General features: G+C 38.4%; 1 protein-coding gene across 1 annotated transcript in view; it reads left to right on the plus strand.

The window, feature by feature from the left end:
• plxnc1 (plexin C1) overlaps positions 1-21,350 on the plus strand; it is a 36,914-nt gene that overhangs the window by 1,540 nt on the left and 14,024 nt on the right. The window contains exons 3-18 of the mRNA XM_077006776.1: positions 80-214; positions 448-548; positions 5,950-6,055; positions 6,541-6,712; positions 7,499-7,601; positions 9,219-9,312; positions 16,183-16,218; positions 16,523-16,653; positions 16,734-16,910; positions 18,218-18,320; positions 18,708-18,884; positions 19,918-20,073; positions 20,257-20,362; positions 20,458-20,559; positions 20,771-20,874; positions 20,967-21,008. Coding sequence (XP_076862891.1) covers positions 80-214; positions 448-548; positions 5,950-6,055; positions 6,541-6,712; positions 7,499-7,601; positions 9,219-9,312; positions 16,183-16,218; positions 16,523-16,653; positions 16,734-16,910; positions 18,218-18,320; positions 18,708-18,884; positions 19,918-20,073; positions 20,257-20,362; positions 20,458-20,559; positions 20,771-20,874; positions 20,967-21,008 — 1,845 coding nt within the window. The remainder of the gene's footprint in view (positions 1-79; positions 215-447; positions 549-5,949; positions 6,056-6,540; positions 6,713-7,498; positions 7,602-9,218; positions 9,313-16,182; positions 16,219-16,522; positions 16,654-16,733; positions 16,911-18,217; positions 18,321-18,707; positions 18,885-19,917; positions 20,074-20,256; positions 20,363-20,457; positions 20,560-20,770; positions 20,875-20,966; positions 21,009-21,350) is intronic.

Genomic DNA, 21,350 nt, shown 5'->3' on the forward strand with positions numbered 1-21,350 from the left:
CAAAATATCTATCTGTTGTGTTTATTTAATTTATCTCTCTTGACCAGATATCAGAGACTGTTTTTATTGGTGTTTTCAGCTTGTTCTGGACAAGACCTTCAGACCTGGATGTGCGATGGTGCTGTACAGATCTAATGATGACAGAATGCTGTTTCCCAGAATGTATTTTGATCCAGAGGATGATAAATACATCTACATAGCTTTAAGAAATCAAGTGAGTCTTACAACTGTGGATGCTATGGACCCATCTAACACTAACATGTGCATTATTATAGGATGGAATTAGAATTGAAGTTGTCCTGGGAGTATGTAGAATTTGATTGAAGAGCATAAAGTATGTGAGCCAGCTAAGTCACTGTCCTGTTTGAGGATATGAACCGTGATTTGACAGTATGTCATATATTAGGGTTTCTTGTATGTATGTATGTGTGTGTGTGTGTGTTGTAGATCCGACGAGTGTCTGTAACTCATTGTAGCATGTACAAGACATTGAGAGATTGCAGATCCTCTCCAGATCCTCTCTGTGGCTGGTGTTTGAACACAAGCAAGTATGTTTCTCCTGTTCTTGTACACATCTCTCATATACTACAACTTAACACAGCATCATATAGGTTTTGTTGTACTAGATGTAATGTGATGCTGGTTTACAGTAACTTTTATTGTACACACCAAAAAAAAATTATAATGTGCAAAATTTTAATGGTGTTGCTGGATTTATATTTTTCATAATATTTTTCATATGCTGACCAGCCAAGTTCTTGAGATAGTGTGTGTAAATATGTTGACAATGGTGCTGCAAACATCCATTTCTCCTAGTGTGACAGACAAAGAAAGTGCAAAAATAAAGCAAGCGATCATGCCAGTCTCAGGGAAGAATGCATAATAATAATAACAACAAGTAAGAAGTGCCCCAACACAAAACCTGTGACAAATCCAAAAAGAAAACAACCACCACTTAACTGGTACATAGACAAGACATATGTAGACAGACAAATGACCCTCAGGTGGTGAACTCTCTAATGGGTAATGCCCACCTGAAGGACGAACACAACGCAACAAGGACAGGACAGACGTAGACTACTGCCGCTCCAGACAGAGGCAGGGGGCCTCCATACTGTGACACCTAGAAGTTCCATAGGTAGTCTGCCTTTAAATGGAGCCATTCTGATGCCCGTCATATGATATATGGGCAGTCATAGCCTGGTGGTTAGGGAACTGGTCTTGTGACCGGAGGGTCGTGGGTTCGATCCCCAGACCTGAGGCCATGACTGAGGTGCCCCTGAGCAAGGCCCTTAACCCTCAACTGCTCACTTGTATAAATGAGATAAAAATGTAAGTCGCTCTGGGTAAGGGCGTCTGCCAAATGCCATAAATGTAAATGTAAATATATAATATGCTCAAAATGGTTGTTGTTGTTGTTGTTGTTGCTGGATTTTAGACCTAATTGTGCTCCTTGACCATATCTTATAAACTGCATCAGAAAATGGCATCTGTAAAACCTCGGATAGCACTTGGCCCTCTACCATTGAAACTGGTATACAGTCCAAAGCTATCCATTTTGCCTTTGAGTTTATAAGCCGGTCACTGGCAAACTTGCCTAGTCTGCATTTGAAGTCCTGATCCAGTATAGCTTCATATACAGATCCTGATATATAGATTCTGCAGAGCACAGTGCTTTAATTCATCATTCCCTCTTGTTATTAATAATTAGTCTGGAGACAATGGACCTCATTCATAAAACACAGATATAATGAATTTGTACAGACTTTACACCTGCACCTGACCATGCATAAATTGTGCATAACATCTGAAAGACTCAAAAAGTAGTTTGACATGACTGCACTTTGATCCAAGTATTATCTAACGAATTATAATAAATAATCCATAAAAATGTAAACAAAAACATAACCAAGCACAATCTCCCCTATTCCGAGCAACCTTCAATAGTCTCTATATGAGCTTCTAAACCATGTGCTGAATTATTTTGTTAGATCTGTGGCCAGTTAGTAAACTAATGTAGGTACTTTCAATATAATGAATATAATTATGATTAGTAATTACATTTGCCATTTATCAAAAATCTATATTTTCATGGATTTCCCTTATTGTGTGAGTGGTTGTTATGTTTCATTGATGTTTCCCTGTCTATTAAACAAAGGCAAACTATTTCTGTTCACCATAGGTCGGGGAAAAAGTTATTTTTATCAATATAGCAGCTCTGTAGTGTATGTGCTCATGAGCTGGTGTGTGTGTCTGTAGTGTATGTGTTCATGAGCTAGTGTGCGTGTCTGTAGTGTATGCTCATGAGCTGGTGTGTGTGTGTGTGTGTGTGTCTGTAGTGTATGTGTTCATGAGCTGGTGTGTGTGTCTGTAGTGTATGTGATCATGAGCTGGTGGGTGCTGCAGTTGTGGCCACTCTGACAGCTCGCTGTGAGATCTGATTGTGAATCTTGCAAAATGTGGTTTTTGGTCTGGTATCTTTTCCCAGATGACAGAGGGTGGTACAGGAAGTGTCTGTGATGTGTATCTCTTGTTGTAAATGGCTGGCTGGTTTTCAGCAGTGGAGCTGTCAGACCAGACCATGGTGCAGTTTGTCAGAATGTTCTCCTCAGTGGATCTGTAAAAGTTCCAGAGTACTTGGTATGGAAAGTTGACACACCATTTATGTTGAATGAAAGTCCTTTAATGTATAAGTTCAACCATTCAGTATTATTTGACAAAAATGAAAGGTATTATTCATGCTATACTCAATAGTACAGGAAGCCAGGACAACACAGGACATAGTTTAATCTCTTTATTGGGTAAAGTGTGATAATGCTAACAAACACATGTTTCATATGTCAATATGAAACATAACAACAAATAAGGAACAAAAACAAGACACATGCTTAAGTATACAAATGATAACACATAACAGGTGCAATGAAACAGGGAACAGGTGAGATGTTTATGAAGATGAACATCTAAACATTAACAACCACGCACACACACAAGGGTGCACACGAACAAACACCTACTAGAACAGATCTACACACAGACACACAGTCGTATCATGACATCAATAAGTGAGAGGTAGTTCAGACTTGAGAGTCAGTGTGTATTCCAGGTCATGTGTCTGAATTTCACATGTGTGTACCTGCATGAAATTTGTTTAATTCAATTTTAATATGGAATGATAATTGGGATGGGAAATGCCTGACAGGACATAGTATTGTGATGTCTATCATGAGGGAAATGCCTGGATTTAGCTGAAAATGAAGAACATTTAAAGTCTACCTAACCTTCAAGGCAGCAGCTAGTGAAGGTTGGTCCATATGTATACTGATAATGTGTTGTACTTCGTTCTCACAAAATTCCCACTGAAGTATAGTCACCCATTCTTCTTCTGGGCTTTCATAAGTTCAGTGTAGATGTCATCTGCTTTAAACTCCAATTACTATTCAGGTTTAGAAGCTATGAGGACCAGTGTCTACATTTCTTTATTTTGAACACTTCTAAAAAAAAAAAAAAAGAAGTCATGAAAGTCATGGAAGTAGCTTGCACAAACCTTGAATAGGAAGTGTTCTCATGTTTCATGCTACAAATAACTGGGCATTTCTTCACTATTTATCACTATATATCAATATTTTTTGTGTCTAGGCTGTGTATAGATCCAAGACCCCAGAAAGGTTACTACTCTTTGTATTAATTTTCATGATTCACCATATAGCCCAAATGGCATGGTGATCAACTGTCCTGTTGAAGAAAGTCTTTGGTTTCTCTCTGGTATTAAGGCATCAGCAAGAATAGCTTGATCTGAACTTGTTTATTCTGTTCATCAGCTATGAATCTATTATTGTGCAGCTAAAAATGATTCTGGATTTGCCTATAATAAACCTCACTCTACTCAGCGTATGCCCCATCGGTCCATGATGCCCTGGGCATCACATTTGCAAAACGTTGTTGGTTTGGAAACTCACTTGTAAGGCTGTGTCTGATCAAATAGAGTCTACAATCTATTGCGATCAACTAGGCATGCCTAGTTGCTAAACATTTATTTTCCATTTGCATTATGTTGCCATTGTAGTTTTATTTTCTCCAAATATTTAAAATAATAGTAGGCCCATGAAAAGCAAAATTTAACACACCGTAGTAAATGTATTAATTAATCAAGTGAACTAGTGTGAGCTGCACTAGTCTTTCTGTATTGACCTGGCTAAGAACTTAACAGTGCAGCAATATTATATTAACAGCTATATTATTTGGCACCCATGCACTGGGCTGATTTATATGGTATGAGGAACTGAAAAGTACTGAGAAGACAGTACTGCTAAAGCTTAACAGAACCATGTGTGTTAAGGGCATGTATGCCTGCCAATGGAAAACAAGAGGATGAACAGTGAAGTGTACAAAAGCATTTGCAATAAAGAAATAAACAGTCAAATTACAGCCCTCCCTTTGGTCGTGTGCATGTGTAGTCCGTGTCTATATATGTACTTCCTGTGGGTGTGGTTGTGTGTGTATGTGTTCACGTGTCTCATCTGTATAATGTGTTAGACATGAGGCTTGTTGCGTCTTAAGTATATATTGTGTAAGGTTGTCTTGTCCCGTGCTCATCTTTGTAAGTCTTCATCATGTCTGTATGTTGAATGTTGCATGGCGCTGCATGCTGTAAACCAGAGGTGGGGACTCGAGTCACATGACTTGGACTCGAGTCAGACTCGAGTCATTAATATTAAGACTTTTGACTTGACTTGAAAAAATATTCAGAGACTTAGACTTGACTTGGACTTTTACACCAATAACTTGGGACTTGAATTGGACTTGAACCTGTTTACTTGCAAAGACTTGATTTTTTTTTACCCCAAATCTAAATTTTAAAACGCATATTAATATTTATAAAGTGCGCCCCATTAATTTCATTTCCGTCCTTCTGACGCAGACCGGTGTTACACCAGATTCTGTGAGCGTCGAGTTTTGTGACCACAGGGGGCGCTATTTCACAGTTTCTGTTCCGAGGCACAAACGCTTTACGAATGCTACGTAAACTACGCTGATGCACTTTCTTTACTCGTTTTGTTGGTGTCCACGAGCCAAAATATGACATGTTTATATTTACATTTTATCGTCTCTTAATTACGTAAACAAGATTTACCATCCCCTCACCATTGCAGCCAACAATTCTGACGGCAGCCATCAGAATATGTGACCCCACTGAATCTCCAGGTAACAATAGTACACCGTGAGCCCACAATAACAGAAAACAATGAAAAAATAACCCTAACCTTTTATTAGTCTATATTTAAACATTTTATCCAAATGTTTAGAATAAGCATTCGTAATGACAGCATCTTGCTTACGATGAAGCTTGCTATTTTCGTGTAAAATGATGTAACGAAACATTCTTGTTTAAGTACATTTATGTAATTAGGAGAAGATAAAATGTAAATGATCTGTCATCTTTTGGCTGGCGGACACCAACAAAACGAGTAAAGAAACGCATCAGCGTAGCATTCGTAAAGTGTTGGTGCCTGTAAAAAAAAAAAGACTCGAAAGGACTTGAAATTCCAAGTTTCAGACTTGGGACTTGACTTGACGGTTGCCTGTCTTGACTCGAGACTTGACTTGAGTTGACTGTCTTTGCTTGAGACTTGACTCGGGACTTGAGGATAAAGACTTGGACTTACTTGAGACTTGCAAAACACTGACTTGGTCCCACCTCTGCTGTAAACGCTAAGCTAAATAAACCCAGTTATTTGCCGGATACTCATCTCTGCAAACCCTTGCCCATTACAGAAACCTTTCATTTTTATGTTCCAATACTCTTGGATCATGGCAATAGTGTTTTAACAAGAAATTTGGTGCACAGTAAAAATAGAGTAAAATGGAGTAAAAATAACTTTCTATCAGATTTTCACCATGTCTGATTTTCACCATGTCTGATTTGTTATCTCATCTGGGTGATTCTAGGTGCTCTACACAGCATGAGTGTTCAGACTCTACTTGGATCTCAATTCCTGACAAACCTTTTCAGAAAGGGCTGATTTCTTTTCAGGTGGCAAAGCACTTTGGAAATGTAAGTTACATATAATGGTTTGGCCAAATCTGTTTTTATGACATTTCGTATTGAGTCAGAGGAGTACCGACCTTGCAACATGTGGCAGATCAGGGTCAATGGCAGCAGATCAAACAACAAGAAAATCAGCTTCAAGTGCAGACCAACCAACCCTAACCAAAGGAATACGCCAAGGGCTAGAAACCACATAAATATACTAGAGTCAGACCAGAGAGATCAATGAATAAATCACTCTGTATGCTACTAGAGATTGTTGGCAATACTTTACAAAGGTAAATTGCTAAAGTCCAGGTGTTTATAGGATGAGGATAATGTGGGTCAATAGATATCAATAATGAGGGGAGGTGTATTTGGTTAGGTGGAGCTGGGGATTCTGGGAAGTGGAGTCCTCAGAGATGACCTGTGTGACAGTTTGAAAATGACTTTTTTAATAAACTGTCAATTTTAGTAATTTACTTTAAAAAATATTTGATGTCTTTAACCAGTCCCTCATCCAGCTCACTGCGACTCTTCACTTGGGTGTGGAAAGCCCAGGACGGCCTCCCTTATTTTTATGCACCTTCAGGAGCGGAAGTAAAGATCTGTGTGATGGCCGTCCTACTGCAATCTTCCCCAACTGCTCCTGTAGTTTCTCCAGTCAGGACCTGCCATCTGAAGGTCAGTCCTTTTTGTTCAAACAATGGGACTCATTTTAATGGTACTGTAAGGATGTTCTATAAATACTTTTAGTGACCATAGTGTACAGATGTCAGTTAGCTCCACCCCTCTTGTCATTCTTACTATGTTTTGGTTTCTCCATGTGTTTCCCTGTCACACTCCTGTCATTTGTTACTCCGCCTCCTCGTCATTGTTTTCAGTTGTGTCTTGTTTGGTTCTTGGTTTAGTCTGTGTATTTAAGTCCTGTGTTGGTCCTTCACTTTATCAGTCATTGTGTTTGTATCTTTAGTGGTTTTCTTGTTCAGGTCTTTGTTTCTCTTTTGCTTACATGTTTCTGTGGTTCAATGTATTAGTGTTTTCTGTCTGATATCTAGTTTTCATGGTAAGTATTTGATTTGACTTTGCTTCACATCTGTACGCTGTGTATAGTCCTGTTTGTAGTTATTTTAACATTCTTAATAAATCTCTATACTTGCATCCAGCCTCCAACCACACAATGTACCACCAGAATGTGCTTCATAAATAAACTTGTCTGTCATGATCATTACTGTATAAGGAGCTGTATTCAGTTAACAGTATATAAACCATATTTCTAGAGATGTTCATAGTTTGTTTTAATGCCTAAATGGTTCATGTTATAAAATATTCCTAAACTTTCAAGAATATACAGCCATGTCCAAATTTTCTTTAATGTGGCACACAAGAAAACAAACAATATTCATGAGTCTTGAGCACTTTTCAACCCCTGAACATGTTTAATAAGAAAATATTGTTTCCGATATCCAGGACTGCCAGTCATAGCAACTGTCACTATTGGAAATGAGAACCTCACAGAAAGCCTGAAACTGAGGAACTGTTCAGACATCTCAGCGACATCAACACATGTTGCGTAAGAGCATCCATTAAAAAACTCTCTAGCTCCTACTAAATAGATTTTACAAATAGAAATATTTGTAAATTGTAATCATATTATTCTTTTTATGAAATGTTTATGTGAACTATCATTGAACACATGGAGCAGGAAACAAGTACCCCTCGATGCAGAAGCAAAAGTCCAGGGGGTGGAGCTGGATCTAGATCCAACTCCTCCCACCGTCCATAGTTTCTTTTGGTCGGTCCAGGGGGCGGGCGGAGCTGCATCTAATCCAACTCCTCCTACGTGTCGCTTAATAATAACACAATACACGTTTTTTTAAGTTTACAAGAAAACGTAAAAGTGGGCAGGAATAATGATATGTGATTGCCAACATAATAAAGTACAGTACATTTCTTAAATATGTACTATTTCATTTTTTTTTTACCTTTAATAAAAAATACTTTTTTTGTTAGGACGGTACACTTCAGTTGTGCAATATGGACAGTGGTATTTACTACAACATCTAGTGCACTGCACAACTGAAAGCGTCTGTCCTTTTTTCAAAACCGTGATATGCATCTATAGATGGATGGAAAAATATAAATAGCATTATATTAGTTTTGAAGTTTTTCAGTGAATTGGTTAATGAGGATCATGGCCGTTACATGCACGCACTACTGAATAACAGTCCCCTCGATGTGTCCATGCGGTACCGAACAGCACAACCATTACACATTATAAGTAACTACAGCAAACACTCATTAATTTAACAGTTTATGTCCAATATGAAGAACAAAACATACATAAGTATTTAATACTGTAATGTACTTTAATAAGTAATGTATTCTCTTTAGCTAACCGCTCATCTTCTAAGATCAGTTTTTACCATTACTTACTTAGACACCTAGATTAGATAAACGTAACAGTGTTTGTGCAAACAGAAACAGTCAGATTTTGTATGATCACCAAAGGAAACTAGTTACTAGCATTAGCAAGATGAAAACTGGTTTATTATGAACTAACTTTCACATTCGTGATTGTTCACAAATGAACGGCAAGTGAGTAAATAAGAATAGCAATTTAGGACGGCAACAGTGATTTGAATGGCTGATCTGATACAACTCCTCCTGCGTAGTGCAATTACTTCAGACCAATGAAAACATGATGGTGGGAGGAGTTGGATCTAGATCCAGCTCCACCCCCTGGACTTTTGCTTCTGCAGCGAGGGGTATCTCACAGGAAATTTATGAAAAATCTTAAAATCCTGTTACAACTGCTGATCATGTTTGTATTTGTTTGAACAGTGCTGATTATATGGTTCAATATCACTGGCTCATCATATAACAGATTTGTAACTAATGAAGAACTTCTAAATACAAAATTAATAATTTGAATACAGTTCAACATAATGTACATTAAAACATTGACAGTCTTTAGTTTTTCTCTGTGAATTTAGTGGTCACCAATCTGTTGTGTGGTACTGGCTGGCCAATCAAGTTAAAACATTAAATGCTTTTTTTGTAACTGAAACATGGAAGTAAATGAATGTAGGAAATCTGTGCTGTCACATTGTGTATGTCTGATGACTTGCCTCAGGTTCTGGCATTCAGAAGTGTTTAAGCAGGATTGCTGGGTGTGTTGTATATTCAGGTGTACTGACTGTGTGTCAGCTGGGTGTCACTGGTCTAACAGTAGCCAGACGTGTACCTGGAATGATGGCTCTGCACCACAGGAGCACATACAGGTAGGCTCATGTCATCTGTTGACATGTGTATTCAGCAGTTTATGTCAGTGCATGCACAGATGTGACAACCATGTTTTAAAGCTTTAGTCTTGTTTTATTTCTGTTTCTAGTTTTCTTTTTTCTATATTTTCAATATTCAGTTCCTGTTGAAAGTTGTGGTTCATTGTTGTTTTAAAACACATTTCTACCTCACTGAGACAGCAAAATACTCCTTGTAATGTCAATCCATGAATATCAGTCTCTGACTCACCAAACGGTTACATCCAGAGTGTAGTAAGCCATGACATCAGACTCAAAGTCAAATTATATATATTATACAATACTTACATAAGACCAGCTTCTACATTTAAATTAACATAAATGGCATGCAGGCAAACATACATGTACAATGTAAATCAACTATAATAAAATTAACATTAATTACTAATCACTAAATTATTCAAAATATCACCATTTGTGCCAGTTGACATTAGCACTGCCCTTGCCAACCATATGTACCTAAGATTTTACTTGCCTTTGGTCCTTCGTTTTTATAGCCCCAGAAATTAGGTTACACATAAACAGGCACGCTCAGATGTCTATATAAAAAAGCACTATATAAATTTGACTTTGACTTTAGATGTAACACTCAGACAGTAACATCCATTCAGCTGTGATGCAGAGATTACTCTGTTTTTTATTTTATTTTATTTTTTACCATTAAACATATTAGGAATTTGTTATTTGGCTGATTGAATAGATTTGGCTGATTGAATAGACTGTCTGAATGACATTTGGCAAAATTTATATCAAATATATACAAATTTATTAATTTTGATCAATACGATATACATACAATATAGGGCTGGGTATTGATTCAAATTCCAAGAATCGATCCGATTCCGATTCTGAAGATTCGATCGATTTATTTCGATTTAATCCGATTTAATCGATTCGATCCGATCCAATTCGGGGTTTAGTGTTATTAAAAATGTATTTGAGCTGTTTCCTGACTGTGTACAGAAGCAACATGTTAAAACTAGTATTATATTGATATTAATCAGCAAATAGTTACTGGTAGTTGGTAGTTACTGATGGCTGGAAAACTGGTGAAAAGGGTAATCATAAATCTACCTTCAAGAAAGGTAATCCAGGACAATAAACAGAGGACATCTTTGAGGTGTCTATATCTGCAACAGTGGACTCCTACTGGGACACTAACCAGTGCATTATTATTATGATTGAAACAATTAAGAATTCACCCAAAAGCTGTTGCTACCAAATGCATTTTTATTTTAAAAGTGCTCACACTTATTAAACTGAAAGTATAAAATGTAAACGTGTATTTTTCTTTAAAGTGAGAATATAAGAACAGAACTGTCACGTTACGGTCCCGACCCTTCCCTTTTGGGCGTGTGTCTACGTCGTCTACGTCTGTGTATCTCCGTGGGTGCGGGTGCGTGATCATCCGTCTCACCTGTGGCTCGTCTCGTCATCACGTGGGGTTTATGTGGTTTGTCTACTTAATGTGCGTTCGCGCAGCGTCCTGTGCTCATCGTTGTTTGAGTCACACATGTTCTATGTAAACGTGTTTTATGTGCGCTTCGGTAAATGTAATAAACGTAACGATTTGGAAAGTGCAAAGGATTCTGTCTCGTCCATCGCCTTGCACCCAAGAACATTTAAAACTTTTTAAAACTGTAAAAACACTGGGTAAACTGTCAGTGACACGGACTAACTGTAAATAGTCACTGGCCAGGGCTCTCAAGTTTAGAATTCATTTCAGAGTGTGAGAGTCGGTGGCGAACGTCAGTTGTTGAGGGGGGGGGGGGGTATAGCGATAAATAAACATCAAATTTATGCAATTTCTTTCCATTTAGTACAATCTTAATGATCCATAAGAACAATCAGACCATCTTGTTGATTCAACAGCTTTATTAGCATTAGAACTTCACATTAAACATTAAAGACATGAAATTACAACATCTTAAGGATCTTTTCTGTAGATTAAATATCTTTTAATGACAACCAGATCCTACAGAATTCGGAAACAATGACAAATATAGTTTGAGCTGAGCCACTACAACACTGCCAGCTAACACCGGCCATTTATGAACCCAACTACACTCTCACAACACTCCTGTTAAATGCTTCAACACTAAAAGAAAAGAAAAGAAAACAGGTATTTCCCTGATATACCCTTCAAGAACTAAGAGATCATTTAAACACAATATCCTCTCTGACTGAAGAAAAAAGACAAATCAGGTAGGGGTTGTTTAAGTGCATTACTGCCAGTCAAATCACTGGAGCAATTTGATTTTCAGTGCCTGTACATTTGGTGAAAGCTTGGTAGAGTCCAAGTCCATCAGGATTTTCTGGTACACCTCGAATGTATGCATGCTTTTTGGATAACTCAAGTTGAGTGCGTAGATCAGCCCATAAAGCATCACACATGCATGGCTGACACTCTGCAGGTTATGGAGAACGTCCACACCTTCCAGCACAACACTAACATCAGCAAAGCGTCCATTACCTGGACCACCAGGACCATGACCCTCTGCTCGGACAGCGTAGATGCCCATGGTCTTCTTTGCAATATCTGCCTCAACCTCTCTGGATTCAATGTCCTGGAACAAAAAGAACAGGATGATGAGCTGTGTGACCCTAACCTGGACCACCAAAATCTAAGCAGTTCATCCTTAGGCCAATTGAATATTAATGTGAAGATATTTCTTTAAAGCGCTGCATATATGCATTCATGAGAATGAGATGGATGCATGTTCAAGGTAACCATGACCTTAAGACCTTTGATCACCTCCTATAAGCCTGGAAAAAAAATGAAAGTCATAAGGATGCATTTTGTGTTTTTGTTTACATGAGATTATATACAGTCTTCTCTCAAATTGTGAACTTTTCAATCAAGACGAAGGGATTTCCGGGGAGACTGCAGAGCCTGCTCTTTTCCCAATGAAGCCTTTGACCTGCTAGAAAAAAAATGCATTTAACAAACCACCAACTAAAAATACATCTAACAATGCATAACCAGGAACCCCCCACTGACTGTATTCAGAGATCAGCGATGTAAATACGTAGCCAGTAGCTGTAAGAGCCAAATAAGAGACTGTTCATTGGTGCAGGGAAAACAGATTGAAGAAAAGGAGTCAAACCTCTCCAACCACCTCTCACTTTTCAGCAACTGTAAAGAAGTGAGCTGTCTTGTATTGGCCTAAGAGAGGACAGTAGGAGTGAGAGGAAGGTTGGAGGAGGACGATAAAGAAGAGAAAGAACCAACCTTTCCCTAACCTTCCCTAACAATAATTATCCCATTGTTTCTCTCCATGAACAGCAATCCTAAACATACTACAAGGAAGACAGGAATGACATCTTTGGAAATTACGTTGTAGAAAGAAAATAAATTGAGAATATCCCATTAAGACCAAATTTGTTACCTTTTTAAATTCCCATGCAAAATTGCATGAAGTTACACTGGGGGGAGAGGAGTGAGTATGAGAGAGAAAGATACAGAGAAGACAGTAGGGGACAACAGTGAAAAGAGCAGGATGGAGAGAAAAAGAGACTGAGAGGAGAGTAGATGAAGACAAAGTATGAGAGGGAGACAGTGTGAAAGGGACAACTGCTAATCAGGGGTGGGTGTCCCGAAACGTTCGTAGCGCTAAGTACTTCTTAACCTCGTACGTTTCATACGATGTTCTGTGTGATGTTCTCAAGGCGCTGGAGTTCATAAGCAGATAGTCCACAACATGCATCCTAGTGATCCCCCCCCCACCACACACACACAAACAAACATTAGAATCCAGCTGATCAGAACCAAGAATCAAAATAACTTGACATTATTTGAAAGGCATTTCTTAACACTTCCAAATCATGCTGCTGGGTCATAAGAAATATGAAGTGTCTGTGTCCTCACCTTGTTGTTTTGGCGTTGTTTTGTTGTTTCACTATCCTTTGCATAGTGAAGGCGTTTAGATTTAGGTGCCCCAACCCGGCTCACTTTATCCTCAGGTTCCTCTGGCCAAGTGGATTTACTTCCTACAAAACGACAGCACTACCACCACTTTCCTTTTGGGAATTTCTCATTCTAAACAAACAAGCCATTGTACTTAATTATAAATTACTGGTGGTCAAGGTCAATGTGTTCTCATGTCTATCCCATTCTCATGAATAGCACGTTACCAGGCACATCTGGATGGAAATTACATCTGGCACAACAGACAGTAGGCCAGGGGTGCACAACATACAACAACGGCCTGCCGATTGATAAATAATTTGGCCCGCCTTCTGGCTTCGTGCCCTAATTTGAACGACGAACCAACAGTGTTGTTTTTTGGGCTACTTTTTAGTTAGTTAGTTTAGTTAGGACTTTAGTTAGGGCTTTTTAGTTAGTTAGTTTAGTTAGGGCTACCATGGGAGTAAGTAAACATTAAGAATCGATCGCGACATAATTTGTCTCCATTTTACACTACTCGCCGCCTACCCCCCCAAACACATATGATTCATGATTGTTAGTGTCAGAAACTCACTAAAACACAGGCTAACAAAGTCAGTGACATTTCCTTAGTTGACCACCCCATCACCTTGTTTTACCCCAGGAAAGCGATATCATGAAAAAAAAGCAAAAAAGAGGCTTACGTGTGCACTGGAGTCTGTAAAGCACTCCAACAAAGTGATTTGTACTCATGACTAAACTTACGAAGCACAATGACACCCACCCACCCCAAAAAAAAAAAAATGTTATATTGCAGATTTGCACAAATCACAGAAATGCCATATTGTGCATTCATACCACAGAGTTTCGTCAAATTGTAATGAGTTTGCACCTACCAAAACGCCTCCATGGCATGGAGTTCTCAAGTTCACCTTTAAATAAGCAGACAGCGCCTAACTTATTACAAAATGAATATGCTAAATGCTTTCCTGCTTGCTAGTAAACTAGTAATTTTAACCGGCATGAAAACCAACCGCAATGGATTAGTTTAATCCAGTATCAAACTGTATTACCGAACTAGGTAAGATGTCGCGAAAAAGCTAGCTTGTTAGCTGTGATGCTAGCATGTGCTGGTATTGTCTTGTCCAGCAACATGACCGACATAAAACTGTTTAAAATAATCAAGAACTATACAAATACATTTATATTGATGTGATGTGATATAAACGGCACGATTAGGACACATTTGAAAGTAATCAAACGTAGGATGTCTCTGAGCAGTGCATTTCATTTCTCATAACTTCAATGAATACCAGTCACATAAATTTTATATAACAGAATCTTGTTTGTTTTACAACTGTAATTATTTAAACTGTGTAGGTATAAATTAAATAATTACATTCAATACATTTTAGAATTGATTAGATTATGTAGATAATAATTAATTTTAAGGCATAAATATAAAATATATGAGTTTTTTTAATAAAATCAAATAGATGTAAATGCATAAAACGTACCTACCCCCGTGTATATATGTACCCTGTGTTCTTAATGTCCCATGTGTATCTTCTACTTTTACCCTGTTTGTGTTCTTGTTCATTTATGTCCCGTGTGTGTCCTGGTTTGTTCTTGTTGGTGTATTTCTCGTGTGTCTACTTTTAGCCGGTCTGTTGTGTTATGTTCCCCTGCTTCCATTCATGTGCTCTTTGGTTTTGTTTCTTTATCGCAGTATTATGTCTTTATTTAATTCTAGTTCTTAATTTCTTTTCATGTTATACTTAGTTTGTTTTCTTATTTGTTTTTTGCCTTGTCTGTCTCCTTGTTTCTATTCATTATGCCATGTTGTTCCCGCGTAAACCCTTGTCTATATGTCGGACATTTTACCCTAGTCTGGTATGCTGAATTTCTGTTAATGCCCCTATTAATCCTCCCTTCTCTACACACTTAATGCCCCTATTAAACCTTGCCTCTCTATGCACTTGTGTGTGTACACATTACACAGGCTTTTTTGAGCATTTAAAAGCTGCGTCTGATAAAGATCTGAAATGGAGCCTATTTAAATACCAACATATGTCAGCGCCATGGATTTGTGGAATAACGATTTGTGGAATGTCCTCAAGAAATTTCTGTTATGCTGTCACGTAGGGCTACGCCCCCCTCTTCTAGCTGTCACTCCGGTTTCCCTGCTCCTCATGTCTGTGTGGTTCCCTGCGTTTCTGTCTCTGTGGTACCCCCCCCCCCCCCCCCCCCCCCCCCCCGTCTGCCACGCTTGTGTCATCAGTGTCTCCACCTGTGTCTTGTTAGTTCTGTGTATTTATAGTCCCTGTGTTTCCCATGTCGGTTATCGGTTGTTTTGTTTCATTGGTTAGTGTGATTCATGCTTCTAGTTCTTGTGCTCAGTCTGTTCTTGTGCTTTTGCGATCTCCATTGTTTTGTCTCGTTGTGAGTATTGTTTCCTTTAGTCGGTGTGCCTGCTCATTCTGCGTTTCCCTGCCTTGTTTAGTTCTTGTGTTAATCATGCCTATCTACCGGTCATGTTCTGATTGCCCTCCCGATATGACCCATGCCTGTTATTATGACCACGACTATTCCCTTCAATAAATCTCACTCTCCTCTGCGTTTGTGTCCGCCTCCTAGCTCCGCAGCGCAAAAAGCGTTACACATGCTAGTACTAAAAGAGAAGACCGAACCGTCAACATTTAAACCACTGGAATTGGTTAAACAATTGGAAATTGCAATGAAAATGGATTATAAACATGCAGCTAGTTAGTTAGCTAGTGTTTACAGTACACTTACTTTCATTAACATTTGAAGGTGTGTTAATGAAAGTACGTTTTCTGTAAACTCTAGCTAGCTAAGTTATATTAACATCACTTTCACTAACCAATAAACGACATACAACAAGAGTTGACTTGTTTTTTTCCATTTGCTTTCCTTCTCTGTAGGACATGTGTAAAGGATTATTTACAGGACGCTACACAGTAAGTAAAGTGTTACACACACAGCATCAGTGGAATTAAGGTCTGTATGTGTGTGGGGGAAGTGGAGGGCTTGTAAAGGGAACTGGACTCCAGGAGACATCCGTGTTCCTAAACTGAGTTGCAAAGCTACTTTCACAAGTCATTTTGTTTAGATCATGAAACATAGAATGCATAGAAGGACAAATCGTTGATGTTGATTAGTTGTGTACATAATTAGGTATTCGTTAGGCAGCAGTGTGATCCTTCAATTAACAGTACATCAAATTGCTAGTGTCACATATTTCTTCTGTTTGTTCTTTATTAGCCAGAGATTCTCTCTCTGTGGCCGAGTCAGGTCTCCTTTCATGGCAGAAACAATGCAGTGATGAAGGGGACAAATCTGGAACAGGTTGTGAAAATTCGTCTCCAAGGACCCATGGACTGCAGTGCAAAGGAGTGAGTGTCACTGATGGTGCGTGTACTGGTGTGCACAGAGGCACATTTGGTTGGTTCATTTCTGCTGTTTTATTTCGCAGGTCTCCGGTGTTGGTGAGATCCAGTGATACTCTGAGGTTCCACATTCCAAGTGGAAATAAAGGAACCGTTAATGTGTGTGTGGTAACAGCAGACGGGAGTTGTCATAGCCACGCCACCATTACATATGGCTCCCAGCCCACATGTACAGGACTGCAGCCCAGAACTACATGGGCCAGGTAAATCAGGGAAAATCCCTGACAGTCATATTACAAAATATCATACCAAAATGTTAATGAGTATAATACAAGGAGCAGAAATATGTTTGTGCAAAAATATTTTATAGCATTTTTGTCAAATTTGAGTCCCTTTAAAAGTGTATTTCAGGGTTGAGAAACAGCATTCAGTCTCATAATGAAACAGTTTTGCTATATGCAACGGAACGGAAATGCTGTATTTGTAAAATTGGCTGTAGCATTTTAAATAATACACCAATGCAAACTTTGATGAAATATAATGGTTGTGGGTTGGAGGCTGAACACAAGTGCGGATTTTGAAGGAGTTTAATAACAAAAGTAAAGAAACCACAGGAAGTATACAGACATGAAACCAAACATCAGACATGAAACCAAGACAAATCAAACATCAATCAAGAACACCAACTAACACTGACAGAAAATACTAATACATAACACAGGAGAACATTACAACTAACAAGGAAATAAGACATAAAGACCAAATGATCAAAAGCCAGATAACAAGTTACACTACACTACAAGTTACAACTTACAATACAAAAACTGACAAATAGTGAACAAGGACATAAACAGCAGACAACCAAAGACACATGAAGCAACCTGTAATCATACAAACTAAAGAGACATGGCAAACACCCAATGAACAAGACTGGAAATCAGAGACTGGATTTAACACTAGAAAACAAGATATGATCAAAGAAGAACTGAAGGAACTAAATAATATTTGATAGAGAAACTAATTGCAATGACCAGCAACCAAAAGTAAGAAACACGGTTTAAATACACAGGTCAAACAAGGAATAAACAAGACAGAGGTGCAACCAATAAACAAAGTAAATAAAACCAAAACAAGAGGGGTTAAAACATTACTGAGGCTGAATGAGACTAAAATGTATGGGGCTATTTTTCAAAGAACCCTCAGAATCAGCTACTTATACTGGGTTGTAGAAAACTGGAAAATGAGTTTCTTTCATTCTGACTGTAATAAAATAAGGACAGATCTCAGGCTAGGGCCGCTGCTCTTTGCTTTTTCCTAACACCACTGCAGTTAAATATGCTTTGCTGCCTTCACTGCTCTTTGCTGCTCTTCCCCATAAAGCAATATCTTGGCTTAAAATCTACTTATGCTTATTATGCTGATGCTTATTGCTTAGTACATGGAAATGGGTTCAGTGTTTCTTGAGAAACTAAAGTTAACAATGTTAGCATTCAGTTTTGGTGTTTTACTAGCTTAGTCTGCCTTCTAAAAACATCTGATTCACTGAATGTGTTTAACATTTTTCATTCAGTGGTAAGCGGCAGATTCACGTTCTGGGGACAAATCTGGAGTCTGTGGAAACAGTCACTCTTCATTCATTCCCAAAACAAACTAAACTCAACTCGGACAACAAGGTATGAAATTGTGCTCAAACCTCAAAATAAGTTACATACAGTGAGTCTTGTTTCAGTTTGAAGCTGCCCTTCAATGCCATCACCCTCCTAACCTTTCTTACAAGCCTGCCCCACTCCAAATATATACAGACTAACATATACAGTAGTTATTTTAACTGTGTGCTCTCTGCATATTATAATGAATGAATGAATGAATAATTCAATTGTAATAAAATTAAATGATTAATTATTAGCACCCAGTGTCCAGTGTTCAGAAATTAACTAATGAGCCAAAAGCATATTCCCTCAGTTTTATTTTCTTTATGTAGTGCATTAGCTGCAGGTAATCTAATGCAGCTATAGGTCAGAGTTCATAGATTAATGCCTGCCTTTGTCACATTGCCCCAGTCCTTTTGGTTCTACTCTGATGAGGGACAATACCAGGCACCGGGGTCATTCGGTGTCTCACTCAGCATGGGGAACATAACAGTGCCCTGTGCAGAACGTCTCTTTTACCACCCAGATCCAGAATTCACCAGCTTTGACACCACTCTGGTGGACAATGATATGCGCGTCACCATACAGGTAAGAGCATTTCCAGCTGTCATTTCAGATTAGCTGTAACTCCACTCCAGATCATAAGAGCAAGAACCAAGATTGCCATTGGAGCATTTTAATACAGAACAGTTTTTCTCTTTTCTGGTATGCCTGATTCTACTTGTAAATCTATAAACTGACACATTTTACTTTACTATAGAGCGAAATTACAATGCTTCGGGTAGCAGTATTAGTTTGGTACACAGACGTAATTTTGGGGGGGGACTTTTTCAAAAGCCGGTTTTGGTCCCCCACAGTTTTTACGGTTAAAACCAAATATGTAAATAGCAACGAATCCATGCCCCCCCCACTTTTGAAATCAAAATTACGTCCATGGGCACATGCAACTGCTATTAAAAATAATAAGAGATTAAAAATGAAAGGTTTTTGACCTTGAATTTTTCTCAGTAATACAACAAAGGACACAGAAATAGGCTGTGTACTGATTAGCTATTATAACTAGGGTTGCCACCTAGGTCTGACAAAAAACAAGAACACTGTCATACGCGAACGTAAATTGTTGACGGGGGGGGGGTGGCGAACGTAAAATGTTACCGGGGGGGGGGGGGGGGGGGGGGGGGGTGTAAAATGGACACAGCGAGAAAAAAAGACGGATTTAAAGTGTGCAGAAACAGTCTAAATAGTCGTTTGAACTAACCTAGTGAAAACCGGGACATTAAATTATTTTTTTTTTTGCGACAGGTGGCAACCCTAATATAACACTATCCTGTGTTGTACGCAAGCTATCATTACACGGCCCCCCCACTTTTTCAAAAGCCGGTTTTGGTCCCCCCCAGTTTTTACGGTTAAAATCAAATATTTAAATAGCGACGAATCCATGTCCCCCCCCACTTTTGAAATCAAAATTACATCCATGGTTTGGTATGCTGATTGGAAGAGTTGAATTTGAATTTCATGAGTTTCAGATACAAACTCTTCCTTTACATTCCACTGTAACAAAGTCTTTTTGTGTCTTGTTATATGTTTGTGTTATTCTCTCTCCCTCATATTTTGTCTGAAGAAAAATAAAGACGAGTTGAATGTAACTCTGAAGGAGATGAATGTGTCGGGGCTGCAGATGGAGGAACCGTTTCCTTGTTTGATTGTGGAAGTTAAATCCACCGCTGTCATTTGTATGATTTATGGAAAAAAATATGTCAGCATAGACTCACTGAGGGTAAAGATTTTTAATCTCTCATTGTTTTACCATTGACTGTAATGTTCCCATGAAGAACAAAACAATTGCAACAATTTCATTTTTTTCCAGACAATACAAGTTACATTTAATGCATTTTCAAACTACAGTGTCAGCTGTTACAGAGAAATTCACTGACTCATGTCATTTCATTTCACTTTTCAGATTGCATTTGGCAATATAACAAAAACATTAAATATGACTCCAAGTCCTAAAAAATATTTGTACCTGCTCATCATATTCATCATTTTGATTCTTTTTGGTGGAATAGGTAAGTTTTAGGTTGAATTCCTTTGAACTTTGGTTTGAAGTAATTGGGCAATCTGGATGCTTAGTTAGTGTGTGTATGTGTGTACCTCTGTGTAGCTGGAGTATGGATCCATCGTAAAAGCCAGAGGCAGATGAATGCCAGAATGAATGAGCATCTGGAACTTCTTGAAAATGAAATTAGAAATGAGATCAGACAAGGTCAGTCACCAAGACATCACTAATGGCACCACATACAGTATGACTCCGTAATTGACATGCAGTCTGTCGGGAGGAAAGCCTAGGGTCTGATACGGCTCTTCAAGCACAGAAGGCACACGGCGGCCTGGGTTTTTCTTATTAAGGAGCTGTTGCAACTCTGTAAAATGTACTTTACAGAAGTGGTATACTGTTGCTTTTCTGTTGTATGCAGGGTTTGTCGACTTGCAGACAGAGAAGTCAGACCTGATTGAAAATGTTGGAGCTATTCCCTTCCTTGATTATAAGCATTTTGCTTTGAAAATATTCTTTCCTGAGGTTTGTGGTCATACATCTTACCTGTTACTTGAAATTACTGGTGTGTATAGGAATTTGTAAATTTGTACTCCACTTTTCTGTTTTGTCTTTAGGGTGGGCCTTTAGCAGATGGAATGATTAAAGACATTAACCAGGTGAGATACATATCACTGTAAAGCCTGTTGGCTCATACAAACCTCGTAAATTATGAATGTACAAATTTCGCCATTTCCTTTTGCAGTAATACTTTTAGTACAAACTTTTACCTAAATAGTTTCATGTATAAATGATTCACATTTAGTGTCTGACAGTTTGATACTGAGAGGTACATCTTGTGTGTATATATATATATATATGCCTGTGACGGAGGCTGTAACATATGTGCTGTAACGTCCGGGTGTAGGAGGCAGGCACCAAGACGGTTACGGTGAACATATAACATTTATTGTATTGTATTATACACACACGAACGCACATTATATAGGTGAGTTACACAG

The sequence above is a fragment of the Brachyhypopomus gauderio genome, chromosome 5, assembly GCF_052324685.1.
Source record: "Brachyhypopomus gauderio isolate BG-103 chromosome 5, BGAUD_0.2, whole genome shotgun sequence".
Taxonomy (NCBI): domain Eukaryota; kingdom Metazoa; phylum Chordata; class Actinopteri; order Gymnotiformes; family Hypopomidae; genus Brachyhypopomus; species Brachyhypopomus gauderio.